The sequence below is a fragment of the Anomaloglossus baeobatrachus genome, chromosome 8, assembly GCF_048569485.1.
Source record: "Anomaloglossus baeobatrachus isolate aAnoBae1 chromosome 8, aAnoBae1.hap1, whole genome shotgun sequence".
NCBI classification, from domain to species: Eukaryota; Metazoa; Chordata; class Amphibia; order Anura; family Aromobatidae; genus Anomaloglossus; species Anomaloglossus baeobatrachus.
This window is the reverse complement of record NC_134360.1, coordinates 88,067,401-88,095,313: the sequence shown is the minus strand read 5'-3', so window position 1 is coordinate 88,095,313 and position 27,913 is coordinate 88,067,401. Positions and strand designations below refer to the sequence as shown.

At 52.3% G+C, this 27,913-nt stretch overlaps 1 protein-coding gene across 1 annotated transcript in view; it reads right to left on the bottom strand.

Annotated features, from left to right (window-relative positions):
* MEI1 (meiotic double-stranded break formation protein 1) overlaps nt 1-24,811 on the bottom strand; it is a 902,984-nt gene extending 878,173 nt beyond the window's left edge. The window contains exon 1 of the mRNA XM_075321882.1: nt 24,686-24,811. Within this exon, the coding sequence (XP_075177997.1) occupies nt 24,686-24,811 (126 nt within the window). The remainder of the gene's footprint in view (nt 1-24,685) is intronic.
* Nucleotides 24,812-27,913: the final 3,102 nt, after the last annotated feature.

The window sequence follows — 27,913 nt, the reverse complement described above, 5'->3', positions numbered from 1 at the left end:
GTCACACATAGGCCCCCGAATTACATCTTCCGTCACCTAGGTTACATACAGCCGACCTGAAACCCTAGTCACCCCCCTTAGGGCAAGACAGGCACACCAATGGGCGGGACCAGGTGGTTAGGGAACGCCCACATAGGGGTTTAGACAGCCCGGGGCGGGAAAACAAGTAGTGAAGTTGGTAGTGGAAGTTGAGAGGAGTGTGGGCTGGAGCTAGGTGTAGCTCCAGCAGAGGAAGTTCAAGTTGAACGGTGTCAGGGTCGGAGCCCTGGTACCTTGGCTAGGTGGCAGACGGTGGTCTCCGTCAGCAGGAGACGGGAAGACAGCTCGGCAGATTCGAGGATGACTGGAGAAGGGTTGGAGCCCACCGGTACCGACACCGGAGACCCGACCGGAAACCGTGCACAGAGGGGGTACTCGGACCCCGAAGCCAGGACCGAAACCAGCGGCCTAGCTAATTAACTGATTGGTTGGGACAGGATATATAATCCTGCCCTCAAAGTCCCAAAAGCAGACAACCACCCACAGAGAGGGATAGGGCAACCGCCATGGCCCATAGATCCCACGGGTCAGCGTCAGCGGGCACGGCTCCTTAGGCACACAAGAAGCCGGGAGCGGACTCCTGAGTTCCAAACCAGGCAGCCCACAACACACAAAACAGTGCAGAGGAAAGGACAGCGACCATCAGCCCGGGTGGGTGGACCAGCGTACAACTGGCCGCAGCGGCCGGCCACCAGCACCTTGGTTTACCAAAGACTCGTGTGATTCATTCAATAGTGAGTAACCTACTATCCCCTGGTCCATCTGGGCGAGCAAGCCCCTGCCGTCGCCATACCCTGCACAGAGACACTGGGCCCCGGGGCAACCATCCCTACCCATGGAGGAGTTAACATCCGGCTGCCATTACATCTCCCCTGGGTACCCCACGACAGCAGCGGTGGTGTCCCACTTCACCACACACCGTGGGCAGCGTCACAGACATTTTACAATCCCGTACAAATACGTTCCCCTTTTTTTCGGAGTGACCGCGCAACCCCCGGGTCCGGGGAACCCCTCGAGCCGTACCATAGGCACCGGATCCGAGCAGCGCCGGCTGCTGGCACGGGGGTGGCACACATGTACTTAGAAACACATGCACGCTCCTGTCAGAAGTGTGTGCGGGTGATGCAATGTCAGACTCGTGCGGGTCTGACATGACATCACACGGCACAGTCTGCCACTGTCTGAACATGAGCGTGCATGTACCTAGAAACACATGCACGCTCCTGTCAGATGTGTGTGCTGCAATGTCAGACTTGTGGGAGTCCCTCGCAAGTGTGACTGCTGCCTAAGATAAACAGCATGCTTTTTTTTTTTTTAATTTAAATAAATAATTAAAAAAAAAACGACGTGCGGTCCCTCCCAATTTTTATCTCCAGCCATGATAACGCCGGCTGGGAGCTGGTATATTCTCAGCCCGAAGCCGCCCGGTATTGCCGCATCTATTAGATGTGACAATTCCGGTGCGATATCGGCTCATCTTGATTGCCCTGGTGCGGTGGCAATCAAGGTAATAGCAGGGGTTAATAATAACAATGCACGGCTGTTACTAAACCCTAGGTTAGTGATCGCACTGGCGTCTGTGAGACACCCGCATCATAAACCTATAAATTACAGTAATTTGTTACAAGACACAAAGAAATCCTTTATTTTGGAATAAAGTACAAACGCAGCCTCCTCCTTCACCATTTTATTACCCCAACACAGCCTTCCAGCTCCGGCGTAATCCACACGAGATCCAACGAAGACACATCCAGCTCTGCTACATGTCAGAGCGAGCAGCCATAGAGTACGGCTGCCCGCTCTGAGTGCAGCCCATTACTGAGCCGTGATAAGTGATGACCGCGGCAGAGACTGTCACAGGCTGGGGGGGCGCATCAGCCAGGAACCAATCACAGATGAGAGGACGGCTGGTGGGCGGGGAAAACACGGAAAGCTGTGTGTATGCGATGGACAGTACAGGAAGTGAAAGCGCGTCCCGGAAGCAGTGTGCCACCATGACACAGAGTATAGGTAAGTATGAAACGCTAATTTATTTCTGATTTTCTTCATTTCTATTAATTGCCGAATCCGGATCATGCACCCGGAATCCCGCGCCCGGGTGCAACACAGATACAGCGCTGAAACCGCGCGGATCCGGACTTTTACAGTCCGGGTCTGGTCAGGACTAGTTATGGACCATGGCTCATGAACTGGCAGAGCCAACCCAAAAACTTTCTTGGGTCTTGTAAATAACCCTACCTACTTTCTTGTTACCTCCACTGTCAGGACTGCAACACCTCATGAGAGGTTGGTTGGAGGAAGGACCTGCGGTAGAGTTGGCCGAGGCCCAGTCACTAACAAAACCGGTGGCTAACCTCCAGGCCAAGGGTTCCCAGTCATTGGAACTCTTAGGGTGGACCGGCGGGCGAGGGACTTTGCCCGGACATTGCAAATGCCCCCAGGAACCCAGAACGGTGTGAACTTGGGATTAGCGGTGGCACCGAGGGTGGGTTCAGGTGTTTTGGGTGAAGGGTGAAAACGGGAAATGTAGATGATTGTTTTCAGTTTTTGCAACGTTCAAGTAATGTGCCTCCCGTAAGGGATGAATGTTTTACAATGTTTTATCTTTGTTACTTTTCTATTTTTACAGTTGCTGAAAAATTAAACGTCAGTGGCCGGAGAGCCCGCGGACGGGCTGTATTCAACCAAGGGGGAGTGTGACGCCCTGGCAAAACCAGGTAGTCGCAAATAGTTCACATACTCCCTGTTACCATCACAACCCACATCTAGGCATAACACTCAGCCATAAAACCCTGGTCACCACCTCATGATAACTAGGACACACCAGTGGACAGGATCAGGCGGATGAGACCGCCCACCTAGAGGTCCTGAGGAGTCAGGGGTGGGAACTCAAGAAACAAGCTTTGACAGTTGAAGTGTGGAGAGGTGACTGTAGTGTAGTCAGGGGTCGTAGCCCCTGGACTACTTGGCTACGTGGCAGATGGTGAGCAGAGCCACAGGCGACGAAGATCCAGTCGGGGGAGACGTAAAGTGGACTGGGGCAGGGTTGTAGCCCACCGGTACCGACAGCGGGAATCCGGTCCGGAGGCCGTGCACAGTCGGGGTGCCTGGACCCTAGGGCGAGGAAGGTTGTAAGCCCCTCTCCAATTAACCAGTCGGGAACAAGGTTCCAGACATTATCCCAATTTACTGCCCAGATAGAGCGAAACGGAAGCCCAACGCGGGGAATAGGGTGTCCGCCAAGAACCCACTAAAATCCCAAGGGTCAGCTTTCGCGGGCCACAGCTCTCAACATAAATAGAACCGGGAGTGGACTTCTCCGTTCCATGCGAAGTCGTCCAAAAGAGAAGGAAACACAAAGTGCAGGAGGAAGGGTTATCTGCTCATCAGCCAGGGTGCGGGACCCGAGTGCACCCTCCAACGGCAGCCGGCCACTGGCAACTTGGTTTACTACTGTACTTGTGTGAAATTATTGAACTGGGAGTACACCACTGTCCCCCGGTCCGGTCTGGCGCGCCACCTCCAGCAGCCATTCCTCTTGTGTTCGGACACAGGGCCCCGGGACTACACCTCCCCTACCCGTGGAGGGGATCCCATCTTGCTGCCCCACTCCATCGGCCCCGGGCGCCCCATCAACAAGGAGTGGCGGTGTCACCATCCCTTACCGCAACCCACGGGTGGCATCACAGACAACCTCCCTTGTAAATACCTCCTTTCTGACAAAGGGCGGCCGTGCGAGCCCGGGTCCAGTCACCACTCGAGCAGCAGCAGCGAACCCGGATCCGAGCAGGCCCCCCGAGAGAGAAGCGGCAGCGACCCCCGCCCGCAACACTAGCATCCGTAAAAACTGGCACTTGATAAAAAAAATAACAAAGATCTTTCAGATATAGCAGCTGATGGCCCCCTCATCTCATATAGAAGTACAAACCTGAGTGATCTGCTAGTTAAAAGCCGCTCCACTACCAAGAAAGAAAAAACTTTGTTAGATTAAAATAGAGCCCTGGGAAATTTCAAGTGCGGCAATTGCCCCTTCTGTGCACATCACTGTACAGGTGATACTATAAAAATCGGCAGTGAAACCTTTATAGTGAACAATTTAATCTCTTGTAAGTCTAAATTGTTAGTGTACGTTATTTTCTGTCCGTGTCAACGCTTTTATATAGGAAAGACAATTAGGCCTCTATAAGTCAGGTTTCGAGAACATTACCTCAGGTATAGGATCACCTCGTTTAATCAAACATGCAAAATTGCCATGGAGGTAATCCTGATTCTTTAAAGTTCGCTGGAATAGAAAGGGTTAACCTCTGTCCAGCAGGAGGTGATACTCATCACCTCTTATTGCAAAAAGAATCTAGACTTATAGTGGACCTGAAAGCCTTAGGCTATGTGCGCATGTGTGCGCTCTGCACCGCACCGAAAATGTGCGCTTCAGAGTGCAGCTGAAAAGCTGCGTTCTGAAGCGCATGGTGCCGGCAGAGAACGTGCGCTCTGCATGCTGCCTCTCCCTATAGACAGCATGCAGAACGCACGAAAGAAGTGACATGTCACTTCTTAGAACGCAGCGATTCGGCAAGCAGCCGAATCGCTGCGTTCTAACATGCCACGTGCGCACGGCTCCTGCACAATCTCCATAGATTGTGCAGGGGACGCAGGACGCATGCAGTTACGCTGCGGTGCAGAACGCAGCGTAACTGCATGTAATACGCACACGTGCGCACATACCCTTAGGCCCCCTGGGAATGAATGCAAAAATGATCTATCAGTCTTTCTATAGAGATAAGGATGTACTCTTTATAAAATTGCTATATAAATTCGATCTTTTTTCCATTTTTGAAAATGCAGCTGTTATTGGTATTAAATTGTATTTTAATCAATATATGATGCAAGATCCGTACAACCCTTAAAAATTAACGGATCTGACATCTGGTATCACAGGACCCGTTGAAGCACAAGGAGTGCGAAACGACTCGTCGTTGTCCGGCGTTGTGAGCTTCTCCTTACCCTCTCCCACCACTTGTACCCTCTCCTCATATGAAAAAATTAAAAAATAAAATACCGCATTTTGGATGTCGATGAGTGCCGCTTGTCTCTACCTTCCTTCGGATTATGGACACGTATTAAGAACTGATGTTTATATGGATCAATGAAACTGTAAGGGTATGTGCACGTTAATTATTTAGTGCAGACATTTCTGCACCACTACTGTATCTCTTGCCAGGAAAAAAACGTGCATTTTTCCTGTGTTTTCAGTGCGTTTTTTATGCATGTTTACATGCGCTTTCGGTGCAAATTTTTATGACTTAGAGTGAAATCTGCAGCAAAAATGATGAAAGATTTGACAGGTTACAGAATTGAATGTGCACCAAATCTGCACGGAGAAAATAAGCAACGTGTACATGAGACTCCAGGATCCTCATTCACTTTGCTGGCATCAGGAAATAGTGTCAAATCTGTGACAAATCATTAGCGCCCCTGAGATCCTCAGGGCACTACAAGGAACTGCATCCTCTTGGGGATACAGGACCTACCCTCTGTGACCTGGAGTATTAGTACCTATACCACCAAAACACGACCACAATCCTAGTTCTCCACTCCACACTGGGCATAAAGGGTTAACCATGGAAGGGGATGGTCGCCATGGGAACGAGTCCCTGGGTTTAGCCAGCCTCGTGGGAGGGGTCAGCAGTCAGTCTGTAGTCAGTCTAGACGAGAGTGTAGCACACAGGAGAGGTGTGTGGACGTGCCTGAGCTGGTTCCGTGTAACGGTGACCTCGGGGGCACAGGAGAGAGGTCGCCAGGACGGGTACCGGAGATACCGCTGGGACTGGAGCATGAACGAGGCACAGGGCCCTAGGTCAAGTGCAAGTTTTAAACTGTTTGGCAAATACCTGCCCGGTGAGGACACCTTTGTGACACCCTGGCCTATCAGGTCGTCACAGGGTATTGTGCAATCTGCCCTTCAGCACAGTATCCAAGTCCTCCTTGGTTACGGATCCCTGTTCTTTGGTGTTGCTAAGATCAGAGCCAGTCAAAACCCTAGGAACACTTTGCACCACACCCACCATTGGGGGGCCTGAAGGGAATAGGGCCGTCCATTTGGGGGGTTGGTTGGAGAAAGTGAAAAAGTGAAAAGGAGAAGTGAAAAGGAGTGGAAGGAGTTGGAGGTAGAGTGTAACTCTCTGAGAGGGTGAGGTCACCGATTCGGAGCAGGGCTCCTGAAGTCTACTAGGTGGCAGAAGTTGGTCTGGGCCTGATAGGAGCTGGAAGCCCGGTCGCAGGGGATTGTGTCAAGGAGCACGGATTGCCAAGGAGGGCAGCCGGCGGCCTTGAGCCATCTCCGGGCAGGGGCCAGGACACGACGGGGTACGCAGACCCTAGGCCGGGAAGTAGCTTCAAGCGTCCTGGTAATTTACCCGACGGGGGTGAAGTCTTCAAGATTCATCCCTCACCCGCTCCAATATCGGGGTACTAGCGCACCGATGGGATAGGACTTTCCCCACAAGCCTAGTCCATCAAATCCCAAGCGTGAACCCTGAGAGCAAGCTCACTCCGTTAGCCATACGGGTGAGCGGGAACCGATTAGTTCCACACTATAGGGTCCAAATAGTGAACAAGGTGCCACGGAAAAGGTCACAGGCTAACAAGCAACACCAAGGACACGGATCCAACCATGCTCCCTCCTTGCTGCAGCGGTGCTCAGAATTCTGGTTTACAAGCTGATGGTGTCAGTATTCTTGGACTGAGTGAGTACGCAGAAAACCCTTTCCTTTTCCAACGGCACCCCTCCACTGCCATCACTAGGCCCCGGGGCACAACCCCCTACCCACGGAGGGGTTAAATACCTTGCTGCCATACCACCGCCACTGGACTCCCCAACAGCAGCGGTGGTACTCCACCTTACCACGCACCGTGGGTGGTATCACGAACTTCCTAATCCCCTGTATATAATACCCCTTTTTAAATTCGAGTGTCCGCACGAACCCCCGGGTCCGGAGACCCTCGAGCCACCGCGATTCCGGATCCGAGCGGCTCGACCGCTGACACGGGGGCGGTACACCTTCACGGACTTCACCGAACCAAATAATCTGGGGGCATCTGCAGGAAACTAGGATCGGGGTTCGGACACTTACCTCCCCGCAGGGTCCGCACTGCCCGCGGTACAGAGAAGGAGACTGTACCCCATAAGGGACAGTCGGGGGCCCCAAGCGCTCTACGCTATGGGGACTCAATCTGCAGAGAGTGGCGGGGACAGAGCAACCTGAGTCACTACATTGGGACTGATACTCCTGGGACCGGAACCAGCAAACCCTGGATCCACAGTGAGTAGAGACTGTTAAAGACAACCTGGTGTGGTCTCTGTTATTACCCCTTATCATCTCCCAGGCACTATGCTACCATGCGGAGGGCCTAACACCATTGCTGCAATCACCACCAGCCCTGGGAGTACCCACATTCAGCAGCGGTGGTTCTCCATCCTTAACCGCAACCCGCAGGTGGTGTCACATGACATTAAGGCTATGTCCGCACTTTGCGTCATCCTAGTTGCAGTTCTAAATGCATCCTCTGGAAGAAATTGCTTTTGCCAAAGTTGCTTTTCACCACAGAATCGCGGTAAATACGCATGCATTTTTACTGCGTTTTAGCGCTTTTTACATGCTTTTCCATTGCGTTTAGACAGATGCGTTTTTGAACATAAAGACACTGCTAAATAAAGTTTAAACAGTCAAACACAAAGAAAAAAGGGGGAAAAAAAGGAACACATATACAATTCTTGAAATCATAACGAAAATAGTTATATTTCATATAATTATAGCGGTTTTATACTATTTATCGTTAAAATAGCAAAAAGTTAATATTTTTCATCAGTTTAATTATCGGATATCAATCCATTATTTTGATGTCAGAAACTCATGCTTTCTGCAGCCAAAAAGCATGTAAAACGCTGGAATTTTGATGTTGCTTGCTTTTTACAACTTCTCATTGTCTTCAATGTTAGCAAAACGCAGCCCAAATGGCAAAAACAATTGACATGCTGCTTCTTTGAACGCATGCTTTTTGCCCAAAATAATGCAAATTAAACGCAGCGTTCAGAACTGCAAAGTGCGGACAAGAAATCCACTTTTCCCATAGACTTTGTAGGAAAATCAAAACGCATGCATTTTGGCATGAAAACGCTGCAGTTCAAAATGCTGCAGAAAAGCAGGTGAAAACGCAAAGCGCGGACACAGCCTTACTCTTATCTCCCCTGTAAATATTCCCCATTAAAAAAGGGGCCAAGGGCACGGAACCTGGCAACAGCCACCAAAGTGACATTCCCAAGTATAAGTACTGCCCGGGACTGAGTACCCCATATCCCTGGGCGCTACAAATCTGCAACATGAATAATAAAAAGACAGGGGGCACCTTTCCCCTCTTGGGATCTCCAACAGCAACAAGGAACAACAGACAAATGTAAGAGGAAAGAATTGCTGTATAATAGGGATCAACCAAGCAACTCAGTGTATATAGACAAAAAATATATATTTTATTGGTTCAAAAATAAACATACATAAATAGATGTCACATGAAGAAAAAAAAGTGCAATATTAAAAACATTTAAAAAAACCTCACATATTGACCGTTAACAAACACCCCAAAACTAGTACTATAATAAAATACTAGTGTGCTGATAATAAATGGCAAATTTGATACAAAAGGCAAACATGCAAGCACGTGCACAATTAAACCTGCATGAATATAACCCATGCCATATTAATAGACCACTTTATCTGACACCACCAACCCTGTCTCAGTGTAGGATAAGTAGTGAGCCTGGGTGGAGTACACTTGAGCCACGTGCGCACGTTGCGTTTTTTCATGCGTTTCTGCAGCATTTTGAGCTGCAGAGTTTTAATGCAAAATTGCATGCGTTTTGATTTCCAGGCAAAGTCTATGGAGAATAGGGCTTTCTTGTGCACACAATGCTTTTAAAAACGCTGCTTTTTTGGTGTCAAAAATTTGTCAAAATCTCTGCGTTTGAAGAAGCAACATGTCAATTGTTTTTGACATTTTGGCAGCATTTTGCTAACATTGAAGTCAATGAGAATTATCAAAACGCACCCTAAAAGAAATTTCTAGCGTTTTACATGCTTTTTTGATGCTAAATGCATGCTTTTTTGTCAAAATCAAAGCATGCGTTTTTGGCATTATAGTGAGGTCAAGAGGTTTCCATTTGCCCTCACATCTATTCCAACTTTAAAAAATGAGTCAAACAATACTTATACTTTATTTTGAACATAATTATTAAATCTCATTAATTATTTTCTGTAAATTATCATTATAGTGTTTGATTTAAAGGTTTTTATTTATTGTTTTACATTATTTTCCTACTGTTTGAATGTTCAGTTGTGTCTTTGTATTGAAAACGCATCTCAATTTAAGCAATGAAAATGCAGGTAAAACGCAGTCAAAACGCTATAAAAACGCTATAAAAACGCTTGCGTATTTCCTGCGTTTATGTGGTCAAAACCAAATTTGACAATGACAAATTCTGCCAGAGGATGCGTTCATTTCTGGAAGTTACTGAACGCAACGTGCACACATGGCCTTAGAGTAAAGATCTATGGTGAAAACACCATCGGTATAAATCAGTAAGGGTACTTTCACACTTGCGTTCAGCGCAGTCCGTCACTATGGAGAATAGTGAAGTCCGTTAACGCACTGCGCTATTCTCCATAGACTTGTATGGACGACGCACTGTAACGCAAGTCTCAGCGTTGCATCCACTGGACGACGCAGCGTCGTTATGTTGACGCTGCGTCGAGCGGAAGGAACGCAGCATGTAATGTTTTTTAGAGCGGCGGAAACCTTTATTTTTCACTGCGCATGCTTTTTTTTTTTTTTTTTAAATCACAGAAACTTTATTTTGTTTTTCGGTGGCCGAACATTCAGCTGAGCGCCCGACCGCCGGCATGTGAGAGCGCTCAGCTGAGCACCCGGCCGCCGGCATGTGACAGCTCTCATCTGAGCGTCAGGCCACCGGCATGTGACAGCTCTCAGCTGAGCGTCCGGCTGCCGGCATGTGACAGCTCTCAGCTGAGCGCCAGGCCACCGGCATGTGACAGCTCTCAGCTGAGCGCCCGGCCGCCGGCATGTGAGAGCGCTCAGCTGAGCGCACGGCAGCCGGCATGTGAGAGCGCTCAGCTGAGCGTCCGGCCACCAGGTGATCAGCTGATCGTTCACAATAGTCTGCTGCCGGTAAAACTGTAAAGAAGAAAAAAAAATAAAAAAAAATAAAAAAAAGCTTTCCGTTGTTTGTTGTTTTGTACGATCCATTGCATCCGTTGTGCCATTATATGCAATGCATTTGTTGCATCCGTCACACAACGCAATGCAACGGATGCCGTTCAACACAAGTGTGAAACTAGCCTTAGTCAGAGCAAATAATTCCACCCTAGGTCCAGACAAAAAAATTAAAAAAAAAACTGGCAAGGGCAACACTCCGTATGTAAGCTAATCTGTGGAACACGCACCACTCTCCCTGCATGGAAGTGGGTAGTTAGATTATAAAACAACTTGCAATTTTATTTTTTTTTTGTCTGGACCTAGGGTGGAATTATTTGTTCTGACTTACTGATTTATACCAATGGTGTTTTAACCATAGTTCTTTACTCTAAAGCGGGCTTTACACGCTGCGATATCGGTCCCGATATCGCCAGCGTGGGTACCCGCCCCCATCTGTTGTGCGACACGGGCACATCGCTGCCCGTGCCGCACAACATCGCCCAGACACGTCACACATACTTACCTGCCCGGCGACGTCGCTGTGACCGGCGAACCGCCTCCTTTCTAAGGGGGCGGTCCGTGCAGCGTCACAGCGACGTCACTGAGCGGCCGCCCAATAGCAGCGGAGGGGCGGAGCTGAGCGGGACATAACATCCCGCCCACCTCCTTCCTGCCGCATAGCGGCCGGGAGGCAGGTAAGGAGAGCTTCCTCGTTCCTGCGGTGTCACACGGAGCGATGTGTGCTGCCGCAGGAATGAGGAACAACTTCGTTACTGCTGCAGTAACGTTTTTTAAGAATGGACCCCCATGTCACCGATGAGCGATTTTGCACGTTTTGCAACGATGCAAAATCGCTCATCGGTGTCACACTCAACGGCATCGCTAATGCGACCGGATGTGCGTCACCAATTCCGTTACCCCAACGAGTTCGCATTAGCGATGTCGTAGCGTGTAAAGCCCCCTTTAGGCCAGAATCACACTTGCTAGTGCCTCGCGTGTAACTCGCTTGAGTCTCTCATTAAATCACCCGGCATGGCCGCACACTATGCATACAGGAGCGTCTGAGCTGCATAGAGATACATGCAACCGACCCGCTCCTGTCAGGGGAGTGTGCGGCCAAGCCGGGTTCTACCATGAGAGACTCGCGCGAGTTACACGCGAGGTGTCGCGGGCAGGGGGTGCGCTGCGCTCACCACGCTCGGGTCCAGCGCTGCTGCTGCTGCTCGGTGGCTCGAGCGGTGGGCCGGATCCGGGGACTCGAGCGGCGCTCCTCGCCTGTGAGTGAAAGGGGGGTTTTGTTGGTGCTTGGGATGTCGGTTTGTGACGCCACCCACGGTGTGTGGTGAGGTTGGGGTGTCGCGGGCGGAGGAGGGGACGCCGCGCTCTCCCACTGCTGCTCGGGTCCGGCTGCCGCGGCTGCTGCGGCCTGCTGCTGCTTGGTGGCTCGAGCGATGAGCCGGATCCCGGGGACTCTAGCGGCGCTCCTCGCCCATGAGTGAAAGGGGGTTGTTGGGTGTGGGGATGGTTTATTGTCCGTGACGCCACCCACGGTTGTGGTGATTTGTAGCACCACCGCTGCTCAATATGGGGATCCCGGGAGTGGTGATGCGGAGCAGCCAGGTGTTGTGTTGCCCCTCCGTGGGTAGGGGTTGGTGATCCCGGGGCCCAGGGATGGTGTGGAAGATGCAGGGCCTGGTGAGCGCAGGGACGCGGGGGCAGCGCTGTGCCTTGCGGCACTGTGGTACTCACTCAGCCTGAGACGTTGACACAGTTTTACGGTAAACCACACGGCTAGAAAGACGGTTCCCACGGACGGCTGCACTTGCTCTCCCAGTAGGTAACGGTGATGTCCCTTTGACCTGCACCTAGTGTTTCTGTGTTGGTAGCGATGGGTTCCCACCGGTAACCCGCTCCCCGGCTTGGATATGGGCCGGAGGAGCCCTACTTTGCCCGCAGACGCTGGCCCCGAGGAACTGGTGCCCTGGCGGTGGCGGTGTTCCTCCTTAATGGTTGGACTTTTGCCTTCAGTCGGGACTTGGTTGTTGGGGGATCGACGTCCCCTTCACTGACGGATTTGGCAAATTATGGCGACTCATAGCCTTGCCGGGGTCCGAGAGGCCCCTGCCCTGGTGCTGACTGTTCTTCGTATACTTCTCCAGACCGCCGGGCCACTACCCGTCCGCGGTCCTTCCAGCAACCTCCGAGCAGTCCCCCTCCAGACAATCACCGCTGTTGCTGACCTTGCTGACACTGTCCTGCACTTAGCCGGACCAACTTCAGGGCTTTCTAAGCTCACTGTTACTCTTTTCTTCTTTGCTCCACTACCACTTCACTTTCACTTAGCTGTTTACTCCTTCACTTCCCTAACCTTTCTGCCTGGTTCTTCCCTCCTCCAGGGCTGTGAACTCCTCGGTGGGCGGAGCCAACCGCCTGGCCCACCCCCTGGTGTGAACATCAGCCCCTGGAGGAAGGCAACAAGGAATTGAGTAGCTTTGGTGTTCCTAACTGGGATGTAGGGTGTGGTGGTGTGTTTACCTGTGACCCCTGGCTTGCCCAGGGCGTCACATTCCCCCTTAGCAAAATGCAGACCGTCCGCGGGCTGCCCGTCCAACACCGGTTTTATTTTCTGTAAATGTATAAAAGGTAAACATATAAAGCATAACATCATCCCACATGGGAGGCACATTTCTTAAACGTTACAAAACGGTTTTACGAGTACGGTTTCCGCTCTCTCCCACCCAAGCAACCTGGCCCTGATGCTGCCCCTAAAGCCCAGGCAGCACCCCTTGACCCACAGTCCAGCACAAGTTACCCGAGCGGGATCTGTCCTTCCCCTCCATAGGGTAGTCACCGGTTCCTTTGGTGGCTGGGCCCCAGCCTGCTCTGCTGAGGGCCCTCCCTCCAACCTGCCTCTCCGGAGGCGGCAACTGCGGAAAACGGTACGGTAAAACAACATATTTACAAGCCACTTAACGTTTGTTGTTGCCCTGCAAGTTCACGGGCTTGTCCATAAGTACACGGTAAGCATTTTGCTTATCATCACTTTAAACTTTCAAACTTTTTCAACAAACACAAAGGTGGTCCCAACGGGGACTGGACAACGGTGCTCCGCTGCCCTACTCCAGGCCTTCAGCTTCATCCGAGGGAGGGGGTGCAGGACTCACTCTGCTCTCCTGGCTGCCCCGCAGTTTGGCATCTAGGGCAAACCACCCCCTCTCTCCACAGTGCCGGGTATACTGCACAATATCCCCCGGCATCAGATTACGGCCGGGATGCTCCTCAGGCAGGTGGGCATTCACATCCCGCCGGGCTATAAACACTTCGGCCTCCAGGCCCGGTTCATAAATAAACCCGTAGCCCCGGCGGACATCAAACCGCCTCACCTGCCCCTCGTACAGCGGTCCCCGGACACTGAATGTTGCTTGCCGGAGATTCTCCTTTTCTCTAATGGCTCTGGCCACCAGCTCGGCCTTCTTCCTCTCCCGCTCACCGATCTCCAGGCCCAGCGGTACCGGCTCCCTGTCCCAATACGGTGCTGCTGCGAGCTCCGGCGCACGGATCAGGCCCCGCGGGACATCCTGGACGTTGCCCACTGTCAGGGCTCTGGGCGGCAGGTCCCGCGGCGTCTTGGCCTTGGGCGCCGCCTTGCAGCGACAACCCGGCGCTACCTCAGCCGAGGTGTGGGGGATGGGCACAGGGGCTTTCCGCGGCTGGGCCTTCGGCTCGGAACGGGTCACCAGCTCCGGCTCGGGGAACTTCTCAGGGACTGCCTCCGGTGCAGACTTCGGGGCCTTCCCTGGCAGCACCTCCGACTTACTACGGGCTCCGGCTACAGGTCGGCCCGCCGGGGAGGGCATGCGGGGTATCGCTACCGGTTGCGGTGGCAGCGGGCCTAGTGGCGGGGTCACGACCTCCGAGACGGGTGGCGAAGGAGGCAGCGGAGGGAGAGGGCTTGGACCGGGTCCCTCAGCCGCAGCGACCGGTCCCTCGGGGACATAGGGGCGTGGGTCACTCAGCCTCCCTTCCTCCGCTTCCTCCTCGCGTCTCCGCACGGTGGCTACAACGTCCGCCATGTCGGTCTCCCACTCCTCCAAGAGGAGCTGCATCCCGACCTGCAGCCTTAGGTGGAGCTGTGCGGTCCGGATTTCCACCCACGCTGCGGCTCCCGGCGCGGGGGCCACGGTGCCTCGGGACGGCATCCACACAGCGACCTCCTCCAGGAATGGAATGGCTGCAGAGTCCTGGCGTCCCTGCTTCCACAGCCGCGCTCACATGCAGCCAGCCGCCATCACGTCCCCCTTAGCTTCTTTTCGGCCACTCCTCTCTTGGGGCGGAGTTCTGGCCTTCGCGCCTCTGCTACTCGAGAAGACGCTCGAGCGGGAACTTTTCGCGCCAAAGATGGCGACTTCTGGAAATTTTCAGCCAGATACCTCCGGCGGTCACAAGGCGCACCTCTACCCAACGGCAGAGCGGTAAGATACTGTTCGTGACGCCAAGTTGTCGCGGGCGGAGGAGGGGACGCCGCGCTCTCCCACTGCTGCTCGGGTCCGGCTGCCGCGGCTGCTGCGGCCTGCTGCTGCTCGGTGGCTCGAGCGATGAGCCGGATCCCGGGGACTCTAGCAGCACTCCTCGCCCGTGAGTGAAAGGGGGTTGTTGGGTGTGGGGATGGTTTATTGTCCGTGACGCCACCCACGGTTGTGGTGATTTGTAGCACCACCGCTGCTCAATATGGGGATCCCGGGAGTGGTGATGCGGAGCAGCCAGGTGTTGTGTTGCCCCTCCGTGGGTAGGGGTTGGTGATCCCGGGGCCCAGGGATGGTGTGGAAGATGCAGGGCCTGGTGGGCGCAGGGACGCGGGGGCAGTGCTGTGCCTTGCGGCACTGTGGTACTCACTCAGCCTGAGACGTTGACACAGTTTTACGGTAAACCACACGGCTGGAAAGACGGTTCCCACGGACGGCTGCACTTGCTCTCCCAGTAGGTAACGGTGATGTCCCTTTGACCTGCACCTAGTGTTTCTGTGTTGGTAGCGATGGGGTCCCACCAGTAACCCGCTCCCCGGCTTGGATATGGGCCGGAGGAGCCCTACTTTGCCCGCAGACGCTGGCCCCCGAGGAACTGGTGCCCTGGCGGTGGCGGTGTTCCTCCTTAATGGTTGGACTTTTGCCTTCAGTCGGGACTTGGTTGTTGGGGGATCGACGTCCCCTTCACTGACGGATTTGGCAAATTATGGCGACTCATAGCCTTGCCGGGGTCCGAGAGGCCCCTGCCCTGGTGCTGACTGTCCTTCGTATACTGCTCCAGACCGCCGGGCCACTACCCGTCCGCGGTCCTTCCAGCAACCTCCGAGCAGTCCCCCTCCAGACAATCACCGCTGTTGCTGACCTTGCTGACACTGTCCTGCACTTAGCCGGACCAACTTCAGGGCTTTCTAAGCTCACTGTTACTCTTTTCTTCTTTGCTCCACTATCACTTCACTTTCACTTAGCTGTTTACTCCTTCACTTCCCTAACCTTTCTGCCTGGTTCTTCCCGCCTCCAGGGCTGTGAACTCCTCGTTGGGCGGAGCCAACCGCCTGGCCCACCCCCTGGTGTGAACATCAGCCCCTGGAGGAAGGCAACAAGGATTTGAGTAGCTTTGGTGTTCCTAACTGGGATGTAGGGTGTGGTGGTGTGTTTACCTGTGACCCCTGGCTTGCCCAGGGCGTCACAGGGGCACCACCGCTGCTCTGTACGGGGATCCCGGGAGCGATGACAGGGAGCAGCTGGGATGTTTCTCTCCCCTCCGTGGGTAGGGGGATTTTGGCAGTCCCAGGGCCCGGAGTTGTTGTCTGTTTGGTGGGTTGCGGGGCTTGGCCAGGTGCAGGGTCGCGGGGCAGCGCAGTGCCAGACGGCACGGTGGTACTTACTCAGCCAGTAACGCACATGGAGTCTCTGGTAAAACAAACGGCTGGATGGATGAGTCTCACAGACGGCTGCGACGGTTACTCCCGGTAGGCTGGCGGTAACTGTCTCTCCCTGCACCGGTGTTATGTTCTTGGCCCCGATGGCTTCCCACCGGTAACCCGCCCCCTGCGGTATGTTGGCTAAGGAAGCCCCTTCTTACCCGCAGGCTCTGGCCCTGGGAGCTCTAGCTCTGGCGGTAGCTTTATCTCCCTCACGGTTTGGACGGTTGCCTTCAGTCTTGTGTTTATTGCTGGGAAACCCTGGAGGTTCCCGTCGCTGACGAATTTGACCGGTTTTATGGCAACTCCTAGCCTGGTCGGGGTCCGTAGGCCCTGCCGGATGGTGCTGGCTTCTCTTCGCTCCCCGATCCGGTACCGGCGGACCACCGCCCGTCCCCGGTCCTCACGGTTGTGCGTCAATCGGCCTCTCCTGCAGACGGTCACCACCGTCTGCCAACCTTGCTGGTTCTGTGCCCGGGCCACGTACCCGGACACGGCCAGTCAGTTCCTCCACTACTCCTTTCCTCACTCTCCTCTACACACTCCAAACTGCACTCAACTGCCTTCCTTTTTCCGCCTCCAGGACTGTGAACTCCTCGGTGGGTGGAGCCAACCACCTGGCTCCGCCCCACCTACTGTGGACATCAGCCCCTGGAGGGAGGCAACAAGGATTTGTGTCTGGCTTGGATGTTCCTAACCGGGGTGTGGGGTGTGTTGTTGCAGTACCTGTGACGTCCTGGCTTGTCCAGGGCGCCACACGAGGCACTAGCAAGTGTGATTCTGGCCTAAGGGTAAGAACGCACTTTGCTTTTTACCTGATTTTTACCTGCTTTTTACCTGCCTTTTCAACTGCAGCGTTTAATGCCATGACATGTCAATTGTTTTTGCCATTTGGGTTTTGCACTGCAAAGCTGAGTTTTTGCCCAAAGTTCAGCCACAAAAAGGCTGCAGTTTGAACTGCAAAGTGCGGTTTAGAAAACCAAATTCCCATAGACTATCCTTGAAAAGCAGAACACATCCATTTTGGCATTAAACGCTGCAGTTGAAAAAGCAGGTAAAAAGCAGGTAAAAAGCAAAGTGCGTTCTTACCCTAAAAGGTGCTTTACACGAGACGCCGGATCGTGCGATGCATCTTCAGAGTCACGGTTTTCATGACGCACATCCGGCATCATACACGACGTCGTCTCGTGTGAAACCTCTGAGCGACGCAGTATCGCTCACAAATTGTGAGTCGTGTACTCGTCGCTCAGTTTCATAATATCGTTTATTTTTACTTGTGCCAGTTGTTCATCATTCCCATGGCAGCACACGTCGATCCGTGTGATACCATGGGAGCGATGAACTCTGCTTACGTGCGTTCCACGGCTCCCGCCGGCTATGCGGAAGGGAGGAGGTGGGCGAGATGTTTACATCATGCTCATCTCTGCCCCTTCGCTTCTATTGGCCGACGGCTGTGTGACGTCACTGTGACACCGAACGTCCCTCCCCATTCAGGAAGTGGACGTTCGCCACCCACAGCGAGGTCGTACAGCAGGTAAGTACGTGTGACGGGGGTTTCACGACTTTGTGCGACACGGGCAGTGATTTGCCCGTGACGCACAAACGCCGGGGGCGGGTACGATCGATTGTGAAATCGCACAATCGGTCGTCCCGTGTAAAGCAGGCTTTAGGCTGTGTGCGCACGTTGCGTCCAGTACCTTGCAGAAATGCACGCATCCTCTGGCAGAATTTGTCAGTCAAATTTGGTTTTGAGCACAAAAACGCTAAAGGTACGCATTCGTTTTTCCTGCGTTTTTACCACGTTTTGACCACGTTTTACATGCTTTTTCATTGCTTAAAGTCAGATGGGTTTTCAATACAAATACACTACTAAATAAAGTTTTAACATGCAAATGTGGCGCCCCTGAGGCTTCCGTCGCCACAGAGACATTGCACCTCAGCCAGAGGTGTGATGTCCCATTCTGGGTAAGGAAAGGAGTAAATGCCTAGTGGCGTGGTCGAGCACTCGAGCAGTTCAGCAGCGAGCAGTCCCCAGGCGAGCAGCATGGCAGAGAAACTGCAGCAAAGCACCCCAGGGACCAAGAAAATGGACCCCGAGCTGAACTTCCTCCTGGAAGAAGTGGAGCTCCTCACCCGGAGGTTGAGCTCCCTGCAAGCGGAGGTGGAGCGGTGGGCGGAAGACGGAGGATGGAGGGCAAGTGCCAAGGAGGACCGGGCGGCACCCGAGGTCGTGGGCCACCGAGAGCAGGCCGCAGTGCTAAACCCGGGTAAGCTGCATGCCTCCCCTACCTGTCCAAGCCCCTGGTACTACGAGGTGCCATCGCCAAGCCCCCCTGCATGCCTGCAGGAGGTCCCCACCGACAGCTCCGAGGCAGGAGAGAGCGCCGCTGACCCCGGCAGCGAGGATGACTTCCCAGTCAGTGCGGGCCCCGAGCATCTGGTGAGCCCCTTGCCGAGCCCTCCCACCGGCTTACCTAGTATGTCCTCGCCAGGGGTGAACTGGGACGCTGCACCAGTCCGAGATGGGAGACTGCCTCTACCAATACTCCCTGCTGCAACCCCTCTGGCCGCCCACCTGGCCTGCACGCGGCAACTCGAACAGTTCCAGCGGGAGCGGGAACTCCGGGAGGAAAAGCGGAGCACAGTGGAGGCATCCAACCTGGCCTCCAAAGCACGAATCCGGAAGGCCCGCAAAGGATCCCAGGGCCCAGTAAGAAGGGGCCAAGTAATTGACTTCCGACTGGCAGAGGGCTTGGGCTTCATCCGGGAGCCCGGCCTAGGCAAGGACGTATTTGTCTCCCACCGAGACATTGAGGAGCACCTGACCAGAGGCCACCCAGGGCGCGACGTCCAGCCCGGCGACCTGGTTGAGTATAACCTGCTGATGGGGAACCGTGGCTGGTACGCCCTGGATGTACATGTGCTGAGGGAGGAAGCAGCTCTGTAGGAGCCAAAATGGCGCCGTACAGCAAGAAGCCCCACTCCAGCAAGCGGTCCCGCTCAAGCCCAGGCCACAGCACCTTGCAGCAGGCCTGCCACTAGCACACAGGAGACAAAGACCAGGATCTCCATGACCTATATGCTGCCCAGGGCCCTGCCGCATCAGGACCCCAGCAACTAAGATGCAAGAAGATACAAAACTGTAAATAGCCCCTGTTTGTCCCTCGTCATTCCTTGAAGACTTTCCTCTGCATTGCCCCACCCCATTGTTCTTTTTGAAGACGACACCCTTCCCTGCATTCCTTCCCTTATGTTCTTTGCGAAGATGTCACCCCCCATTGTTCATGTGTACCGGGCCACTAGACTGGACCGTGGTCCACTGTTCTATATGTGTATTTATGTGTCATGTTTAACCAGGCCACTGGACTTAGTGGCTGGTTCTTTCCTTTTGCTCTCTAAGTTAAAAAGTTGAAAAGACAATTGGGCCACTTGTCTAGGCGTGGTCAGCTATCCCCCTGTATATATGTTGCGCCGGTTGTGCTCCCTACCAGAATTTTGGTGGGAGTACCAAAGACTTTAAAGTCTTATTATTTTAATGTTCGCAACGTTCAAGTAATGCGCCTCCCATAAAGGGATGTAAAGTTTTAAAATTGTTACTGTTATATGCATATATAAAAACTTTGCAGTTTCTTCCACTGTCTTCTTGTTTCAGCCCGCGGACGTACTGGGATTCGCTGTGGGGGAGTGTGGCGCCCCTGAGGCTTCCGTCGCCAAAGAGGCATTGCACCTCAGCCAGAGGTGTGATGTCCCATTCTGAGTAAGGAAAGGAGTAAACACCGGTCCATAGGCAAATTCACATTACACCCATTGTTAGGCATATTTTGGGAACGGGGACAGTGGCAGCAACCCCCCATGCTGCATGCTGGGGGGGCCATAAGACACATTCCTTCTCCCATAGGGTGGGGCCTAGCAACTGGGAAGGTGGGAGGAGCCAGCAGAGAGTAGAGCAGAGACAGGAAGGTCTAGTTTAGTCTGAAGTTGGAGTTGAAGTTGGGAAGGAGAGCTGAGAGGAGCTAGCAAGGAGGAGTTGGAGAAAGAGAGGTTGATACCTCAGAAGCCGTGAAGACTGAGTGTGAAGCTTCCTGGTGGAGACCCTGGGGCCTGGCTAGGCCCAGGTGACACCACAGCAATAAACTACAGAAAGGATTCCAGGGCCACTGAAAGGCTTTCAAGCTTGTGGCCTGTTCCACTAAGTCATCAGGTGGAGGGATCAGGCTGCATACAGGGGACGGTCCCTAGAAAATGGAGGAAGAGAAGTCATTTTCCAAAAGTGAACACCGAGGCCCAGGGTGGTTGCAAGCGCCCAGGGCCTCTTCCCACTGTAAAACCCCTGGGAAGAGGGCAAAGTTCCATCCAGGCAAGCCTTCTTGTCCAGAACCAATAGTGGAGGCCAAGACAGGTTTATCCAGAAAAGTCAAGGCTTTGAAGACAGCCGAGGGAAGAGACACAACAAAGGGGTGCACCGGCATTTACTCCCCAAATTACCCGGGATCGGCGGAGGTCCCTGACAGGGGATTCCAGCACACCAGTGGGCGACCAGTTTGCGACATCCATGAACCAGTGAGTAAAACCTTGAAACTGCACCCCCTGGTGTTGCCTCCATTATTTCGCCTGCACTGCACCATCCACCACACCACCATAGACTTTAATAAGCACCAACGGTTGCCCCGGGGTACCGCTCCACCTGTGGGGAGCAGAACCATCCCAGCTGCTAATCCATCAGCCCCGGAGGTCCCATCCAGCAGTGGCGGTTCCATAGGCGCAATCCACAAGTGGCGTCTCGAATAACCTAAAAACTTTATTATTGTTTACCACCCCCATCACTGCCATATTAGTTGACCCCACCAGGGTCATGGAGTCGGGCCCCACCACCACTGACTACCCCCGGACTAGTCCGGCCCGACACCGGGTGTCCCAAAGCCCTGGGGTGGGTGAGTCACAAACACTATGAAAAAAAAGGAAAAAATGATAACTATCATGTTTTAAATCATAAACTAACTAGCTAATTTTATTAAAAAGATTAATGTGATCTAATATTTATGTATAAAAAAACGTTAAATTATTGTTTTTCTATTATTTTCTAGTCGGACTATATGTGTGTGAAAAGGGAGACATCATGACCTCACTATATTGTCAAAAACGCACGCGTTTATTTTCTAAAAAAAAACATGCAATTTGCATCAAAAAAGCATGTAAGGCTATGTGCGCACATTGCGTCCTGACCAGTGCGGAAAAGAACGCACCCTCTGGCAGATGTGACGCTGCGTGTTGACAAAAAGAATGCATCCAAAACGCATAGTAGTTTGGATGCTTTTTGCATGCATTTTACATGCGTTTTGGATGTATTTTTGTCAGTGCGTTCCCCCAGCAATTCAGCTCTGCTACATGCCCGCTGACAGCAGACACAGACAGAGTCGCGCGATGAGAATGAACTCGGATGAACTGCACCCGACTTCATTGTCATCCCGCGGCTCTGTCTCTGTGTGCTGTCATGAATTCAGATGAACCTCTGAGGTCAGTGCCAGGACACAGGAGTCCACAGCAATGACGTCAGAGCTTCACCGATTTCACTGACATCGCGCAGCTCTCTCTGTGTGGCAGCCTGATTTGCGGTCACACGTGAAGGACTCATCTGTGATTGTAAATCCCCTGAGGGACTGCAGTGAGCCGCGCGATCAGCTGTGCTTTCACTCAGGTTACTCGCGGCCACAGCTGCAGTCCTCCACCTGAGAGTGGTGGCCGCGAGTAACCTCAGTGACAGCACAGCTGATCACGCTACTCACTTCAGTTGCTGCATGGAGCTCAGAAGAGCGGCGGTGTTCTACTGCCGCTCCCGTGTGTTTCCGATGTAGCAGAGCTGGAAGCGTCGTGGGACCTTGCGTGGATTACGTCGGACCTGGAGGTGTTTTTGAGGGATTAATAAAGTGGTGAAAGAGGGGGGGTTTGTCTTTCATTACAAATAACGGATTTTTTGGATGTATGTGTTTATTTTCTTTAACATACAGGTTAATTATGGAAGGTATCTCGAGGAGACGCCTGCCATGAATAACCTCGGACTTAGTGGCAGCTATGGGCTGCTGCCATTAACTCCTTATTACCCAGTTTGCCACCGCACCAGGGAAATTCGGGATGAGCTGGGTAGAGTCCTGGGACTGTCGCATCTAATGGATGCGGCAATTCCGGGCAGCTGCTGGCTGGTATTGTTAGGCTGGGGGCTCCCCATAACGTGGAGCTCCCCATCCTGAGAATACCAGCCTTCAGTCATGTGGCTTTACCCTTGTTGGTATCCAAATTGGGGGGAATCGCACGTCTTTTTTTTTTTTAATTATTTTTTTTTAACTGCTCGATATAGACACGCCCACCGGTGGCTGTGATTGGTTGCAGTGAGACAGCAGTCACTCAGCGTGGGGGAGTCTCTGACTGCAACCAATCATAGGCGCCGGTGGGTGGAGGAAGCAGGGAATACGTGATGGATTAATGAGCGGCAGCCATTTTCAAAAGACGAGAAGCCGACACAGTGTGAACGCCGTGCAGCGCAGCGCTGGTGATCTTGGAACGGTGAGTATGAGAGATGGGGTGGGAGGGATAGACCGACATGGACAGAGAGAGATAGAGAGCGACTGACAGAGCGACCGACAGAGAGAGAGAGCCCAAAACACCTGTGTTTATTATGTCAAAAACACATGTAGATCGCTAATAAAAAGCAAGTGAAACGCATTCTTTCTTGAAAAATATGCATTTAGACATATCTCATTGACTTCAATGTTATTAAAACGCTGCCAAAATGGCAAAAACAATTGACATGTTGGTTCTTCAAAAGCAGAGATTTTGACAAATTTTCCGCAACTAAAATACAGCATTTTTAAATGCATCGCGCGCACAAGAAAGCCCTAGTTTCCATAGACTTTGCCTAAGGCTATGTGCGCACTTTGCGTTGAGTTAGTTGCAGTTCTAAATGCATTCTCTGGCAGAAATTGTCTTTGTCAAATTTGGTTTTGACCACAAGAACGCTATAAATACGCTTGCAATTTTACAGCGTTTTAACAGCGATTTACATGCTTTTTCATTGCATAAAGTCAGATGCGTTTTGAATACAAATACACTACTAAATAAAGTTTAAACATTCAAAGGCTATGTTCACACACTGCGTTTTTTTACCTGCGTTTTTGGTCCGTTTTTGCTGCAGAAATTTCTTGAGAAATTCTTGTAATCTTTCTGCAGACATTCCCCAGCAAAACCTATGGGAAAAAAAATTAGCTGTGCACACACTGCGTTTTTTTCTTAAGAAAATTCTTTCAGTAGATTTTCTTAAGAAAAAGAATGAGCATGTCACTTCTTTTCTGCAGCTAACTGCGTTAGTTACCATAGATAATGGCACAATAACGCAGGGAGCAACCAGCGGTAAAAACGCACCGAAAACGCAGGTGCGTTTTTGGTGCGTTTATTAACGCAGGTGCACTAATCCTTCACTCTTAAGAAATTTCTTAAGAAATTTCTTAAGAAAAATCATTTTTCTAGTGTGAATATAGCCAAACACTGAAAAAAAAACAGAAAAAAATGATAACAAATATCTTGATGAAAATCATACACAAAATAACTATTTTTATTAATATTATAACTATATTTTAATATTCATGCATACAAAAATGATAAATTATGGATCTTCATTAATTTAATTGTCGGACTATGTGTGTGTGTAAAGGCACATATTATTCCTTTATTATAAAGTCAAAAACGCATGCATTTATTTTGCCAAAAAAGCAAAGTTTTCTACATCAAAAAAGCATGTTAAACGCTGGGATTTTAATTTAGGTTGCGTTTTGAAATTTCTCATTGACTCTAATGTTAGAAAAACGCTGCCAAAATGGCAAAAACAATTGACATGCTGCTTCTTTAAACGCAGAGTTTTTGACAAATTTTCTGCAACAAAAACGCTGCGTTTAGAAAAGCAAAGTGCGCACACAAAAATCCATATTCCCATAGACTTTGCTTGAAAATCAAAACGCATGCATTTTTGCATTTAAACGCTGCTGTTGAAAACACTGCGGAAACGCATGAAAAAACGCAAAGTGCGCACGTGGCTCAAGTGTACTCCACCCAGGCTCACTACTTATCCTACACTGAGACAGGGTTGGTGGTGTCAGATAAAGTGGTCTATTAATATGGCATGGGTTATATTCATGCAGGTTTAATTGTGGATGTGCTTGCATGTTTGCCTTTTGTATCAAATTTGCCATTTATTATCAGCACACTAGTATTTTATTATAGTACTAGATCTGGGGTGTTTGTTAACGGTCAATCTGTGACGTTGTTTTAAAAATGTTTTTAAATCTGCAACATGTGCACAGGCCCTATGGGTCCGTGTGCTGTTTGAGGAAAAAAAACAGTATATAATATGCCCAGTCATGATAACTCTCCTACCAAACTACAACTATTTACCGAAATACTTTCATCCTGCATCATCTCTATCACACAGGCCAAGCACAGGACGTTGTCAGCGTCTTCCAGCAGCCAGCGAGTGTCATGGCGATAGTGCACCCGCTCGTACAGCAGTGTGCCGGCCATAGCGACAACACCTCAGAGGCTGTACCTCACCTCTCTGGGCCTGAAGTAGTGCTCTCAGCCAATCACTGCACAGAAATCAAACACTCTACTGGCTAGGTTGCGCTTTACCTACAACATGAAGACAGGCTTGGTTGCACAATCCAGTCAGTGCACAGTGCGATGGCATCTGTACACACATTCACATTTCATTTTTCTCTCCTTTTGAACAATATGAATTGGTGAAACCTTTAGTCTATTGAATAAAGCGGAGAGGCCGGTTGTATCAGTAATAATTTGGGTTATACTTTCTGCAGATTCACTATTAAACCTGGATATTTATTGCCTGTAAACTGACATTAAATTATTTTATTCAGTTTTGGCAGTAAAGGAGGATAAAAGGGGTGTTCAGACATGTTCCCCTGTCTCCATGATGACATGATGACTGTAGATGACAAGAGTCCAATCATTGTGGTCCAACCGAACGTCCCCTGCGATCACAAGAAAGGGGGTCTGGAGGCCATAATTGATTGGAGTGTCAGTTTTTATTTGTCTGCTGCTCAATGCAAAGCATAAGGGCAAGCACGCACTTTGCGTTCACCTACTTGCAGCTCTAAACGCACGTTTTGGGCTTAATTGATTTGACCAAAGTTGCCTTTTTCAGAACTTTAGCGCTGAAAACGCATGCGTATTTACTGCGTTTTTGATGCGTTTTCAGCGCTTTTTACATGCTTTTTCACCTGCGGTTTGACAAATGTGTTTTGAACATCAAGACACTGCTTAATAAAGTTTAAACAGTCAAACACAATGAAAAAAGAGAAAAAAAAGGATCATATCTATATCAATGGGAAAAATAATGAAAATAAATCTATATCATCAAATTATAGCGGTAATATACATTTTATCGCTAAAATAGCAATAAATGCATATTTTTCTTAAATTTAATTGTCGGATTATATGTGTGTGTAAAGGGACATATCAAATCATTATTTTGATGTCCAAAAAGCATGCGTTTTTGGTACTACAAAACGTAAGAAAGCCATGGAACCCATAGGGTGGAGGGGCGACATGACTAGAGGGAAGGGAAGGAGTGATGGGGTTAATGGAAACAGGAATGGTTTGTTTATAAGGCAGAATAAAGGGATTGGTGGGTAGGAGGAGTTCCCTGGAGGAAGAGGTGGGACAGTTGAGGGGTGTAAGTAAAGGACCTTGACTTACCCCCTCTCTCTTGACTTCCGGATATGGAACGATCCGGACATGCGACAGGATGGCTGCTACCCGGGACCAGCGGATTCATCATGGCAGTGCATGGGCCCCTGGCAGCGCGGTCCCACGTCTTGGCTGCTGGGGGTTAACCCGTTGGCACTTTCCCCTCGCTCCCCTGTCAGCTGCGGGCGGCGTCCCCCCTCCCTCATATCTCAGGTACTTGCCGTGTGCGGGGGGAGCGAGGAGGAGATGCGAGAGCCCCTTCGGGGACCCTCCGCGGTAGGACGTGGGCAGGGCAGTACTCAGCTGCTGCTCCGGCCGCTTGAGGAATCTCCGTCCGGGCCGCGGCAGCCGGGAGGGGGGCGTGGCTTGTCTGCGGCCTACTTCCGGTCCGAGCCGCGGCCTGGATTGCTGGATGCGGCGGCTCCCGGACGGGGAGAGCGCCCGGCGGTGACAGAGGCCAGCTTTACCCCTCGCGGACGGCGGGGGGGGCCGCGGAGCTGCAGCCAGTGGTGGGTCCGGCACCAGGGCAGGCGGGCCTGGGGCGACGGGTGCCCAGGAGGCGTCGGTGAGTGGGGGTGACGGCAGGGGCCCTGCAGTTTCTGCTTGGTCACCCAGATCAGGTTGCAGCTCCCGGCTGCGGCGGTCTCCCCCAGGAGGGGGAGGGCCCAGCGGACAGAGGCTTTCATGTGGCCCAGGAGGGCTGGATGCGGCGGCTCCTAGCCAGGAGAGCGCCCGGCGAGGACGGAGGCCAGCGTTACCCCCCCCCCCCCGCGGGTGGAGGGGGGGGGCCGGGGGGCTGCAGCCAGCAAGGGGTCCGGCACCAGGGCAGGCGAGCCTGGTGCGACGGATGCCCGGGAGACGTCGGTACGTGGGGGTGACGGCGGGGGCCCTGCGGTCCCCGCCTGGTCACCCAGAGCAGGCGTGCAGCTCCCGGCAGCGGCGGTCTCCCCCAGGGGGGCGAGGGCCCGGCGGACGGATGCCTTCTGGGCCCAGGAGGGCAGGAGGCTGGCGGCTCTGGATGGGAGTCTGCTGGCAGCGGGTCGGGCCACAGGTACCCCCTGTTCTTGCAGGCAGCAGGGGGGGGTCGGGCCAGAAGATGAGGCCCGCGGTGGCAGCCCGTGGGACGGGACGGTTTCCGGGGTTGTCGCCGCGGGACAGAAGATGGAGCTTGGAGGATGGTGCCCACGCGGCGTACCATGAGGACGGCCGTGGTAGTGGCAGCGCTTCGGCGGCGTCTGCGTTAGATGAGCCAGAGGCGGTTGGCTCCAGCGAGGAGGAGGAGGAAGCAGCGACGGATGAACCAGACGTCCGGATGGCGTGACTTTTATTCCAGGATACGCCAGGTAGCGGTCGGGTGAGACGGCCGTGGATTCGGCAGGGTTGGGGGGGGGCGGCTGCGGACACGGCAGCGCCGAGTGGGTTTGTGTTTTGACCAGGTATGGGGTTTACTGCAGTGGTGTATACGGTTGTGGAGAGTGCGCATGCACCGCCGGCGGCATGGACGGGATCGGTGGTTAGTAGGCGCAGGTGCGGCAGGCAGAGTGAGGGCGCATGAGGCGGCAGGGGAGCATTTTCGGGCAGAGGCGGCAAGGGCTGTGACAGAGTGAGTGGTGAGGAACGAAAAGGGGGATGAGGTGGTGCGTCTGGCTGACAGTGGCCAAGTGTGAGAGGTATGGGTGCTTCAAAGGCCCGCTGGGGGGGGCTCACTTGCTGGAGGATGTGAGGGATAAGATTTGAATGGGGAACGTGTAGCAATAGTTTCGCTGCTCCCCCTGGAACAGTTTCACCTGGATTAGGTTAAGCCAAGTGATTCCAGGAAGGATAAGTAGAGGGAGGGGAGCGCCGGTGGAGGCTCACCCTCGTACATTTGCAACGTGGCTGCGGGCATTTGCATTTTTTGGCAAGGGTATCGGGGGA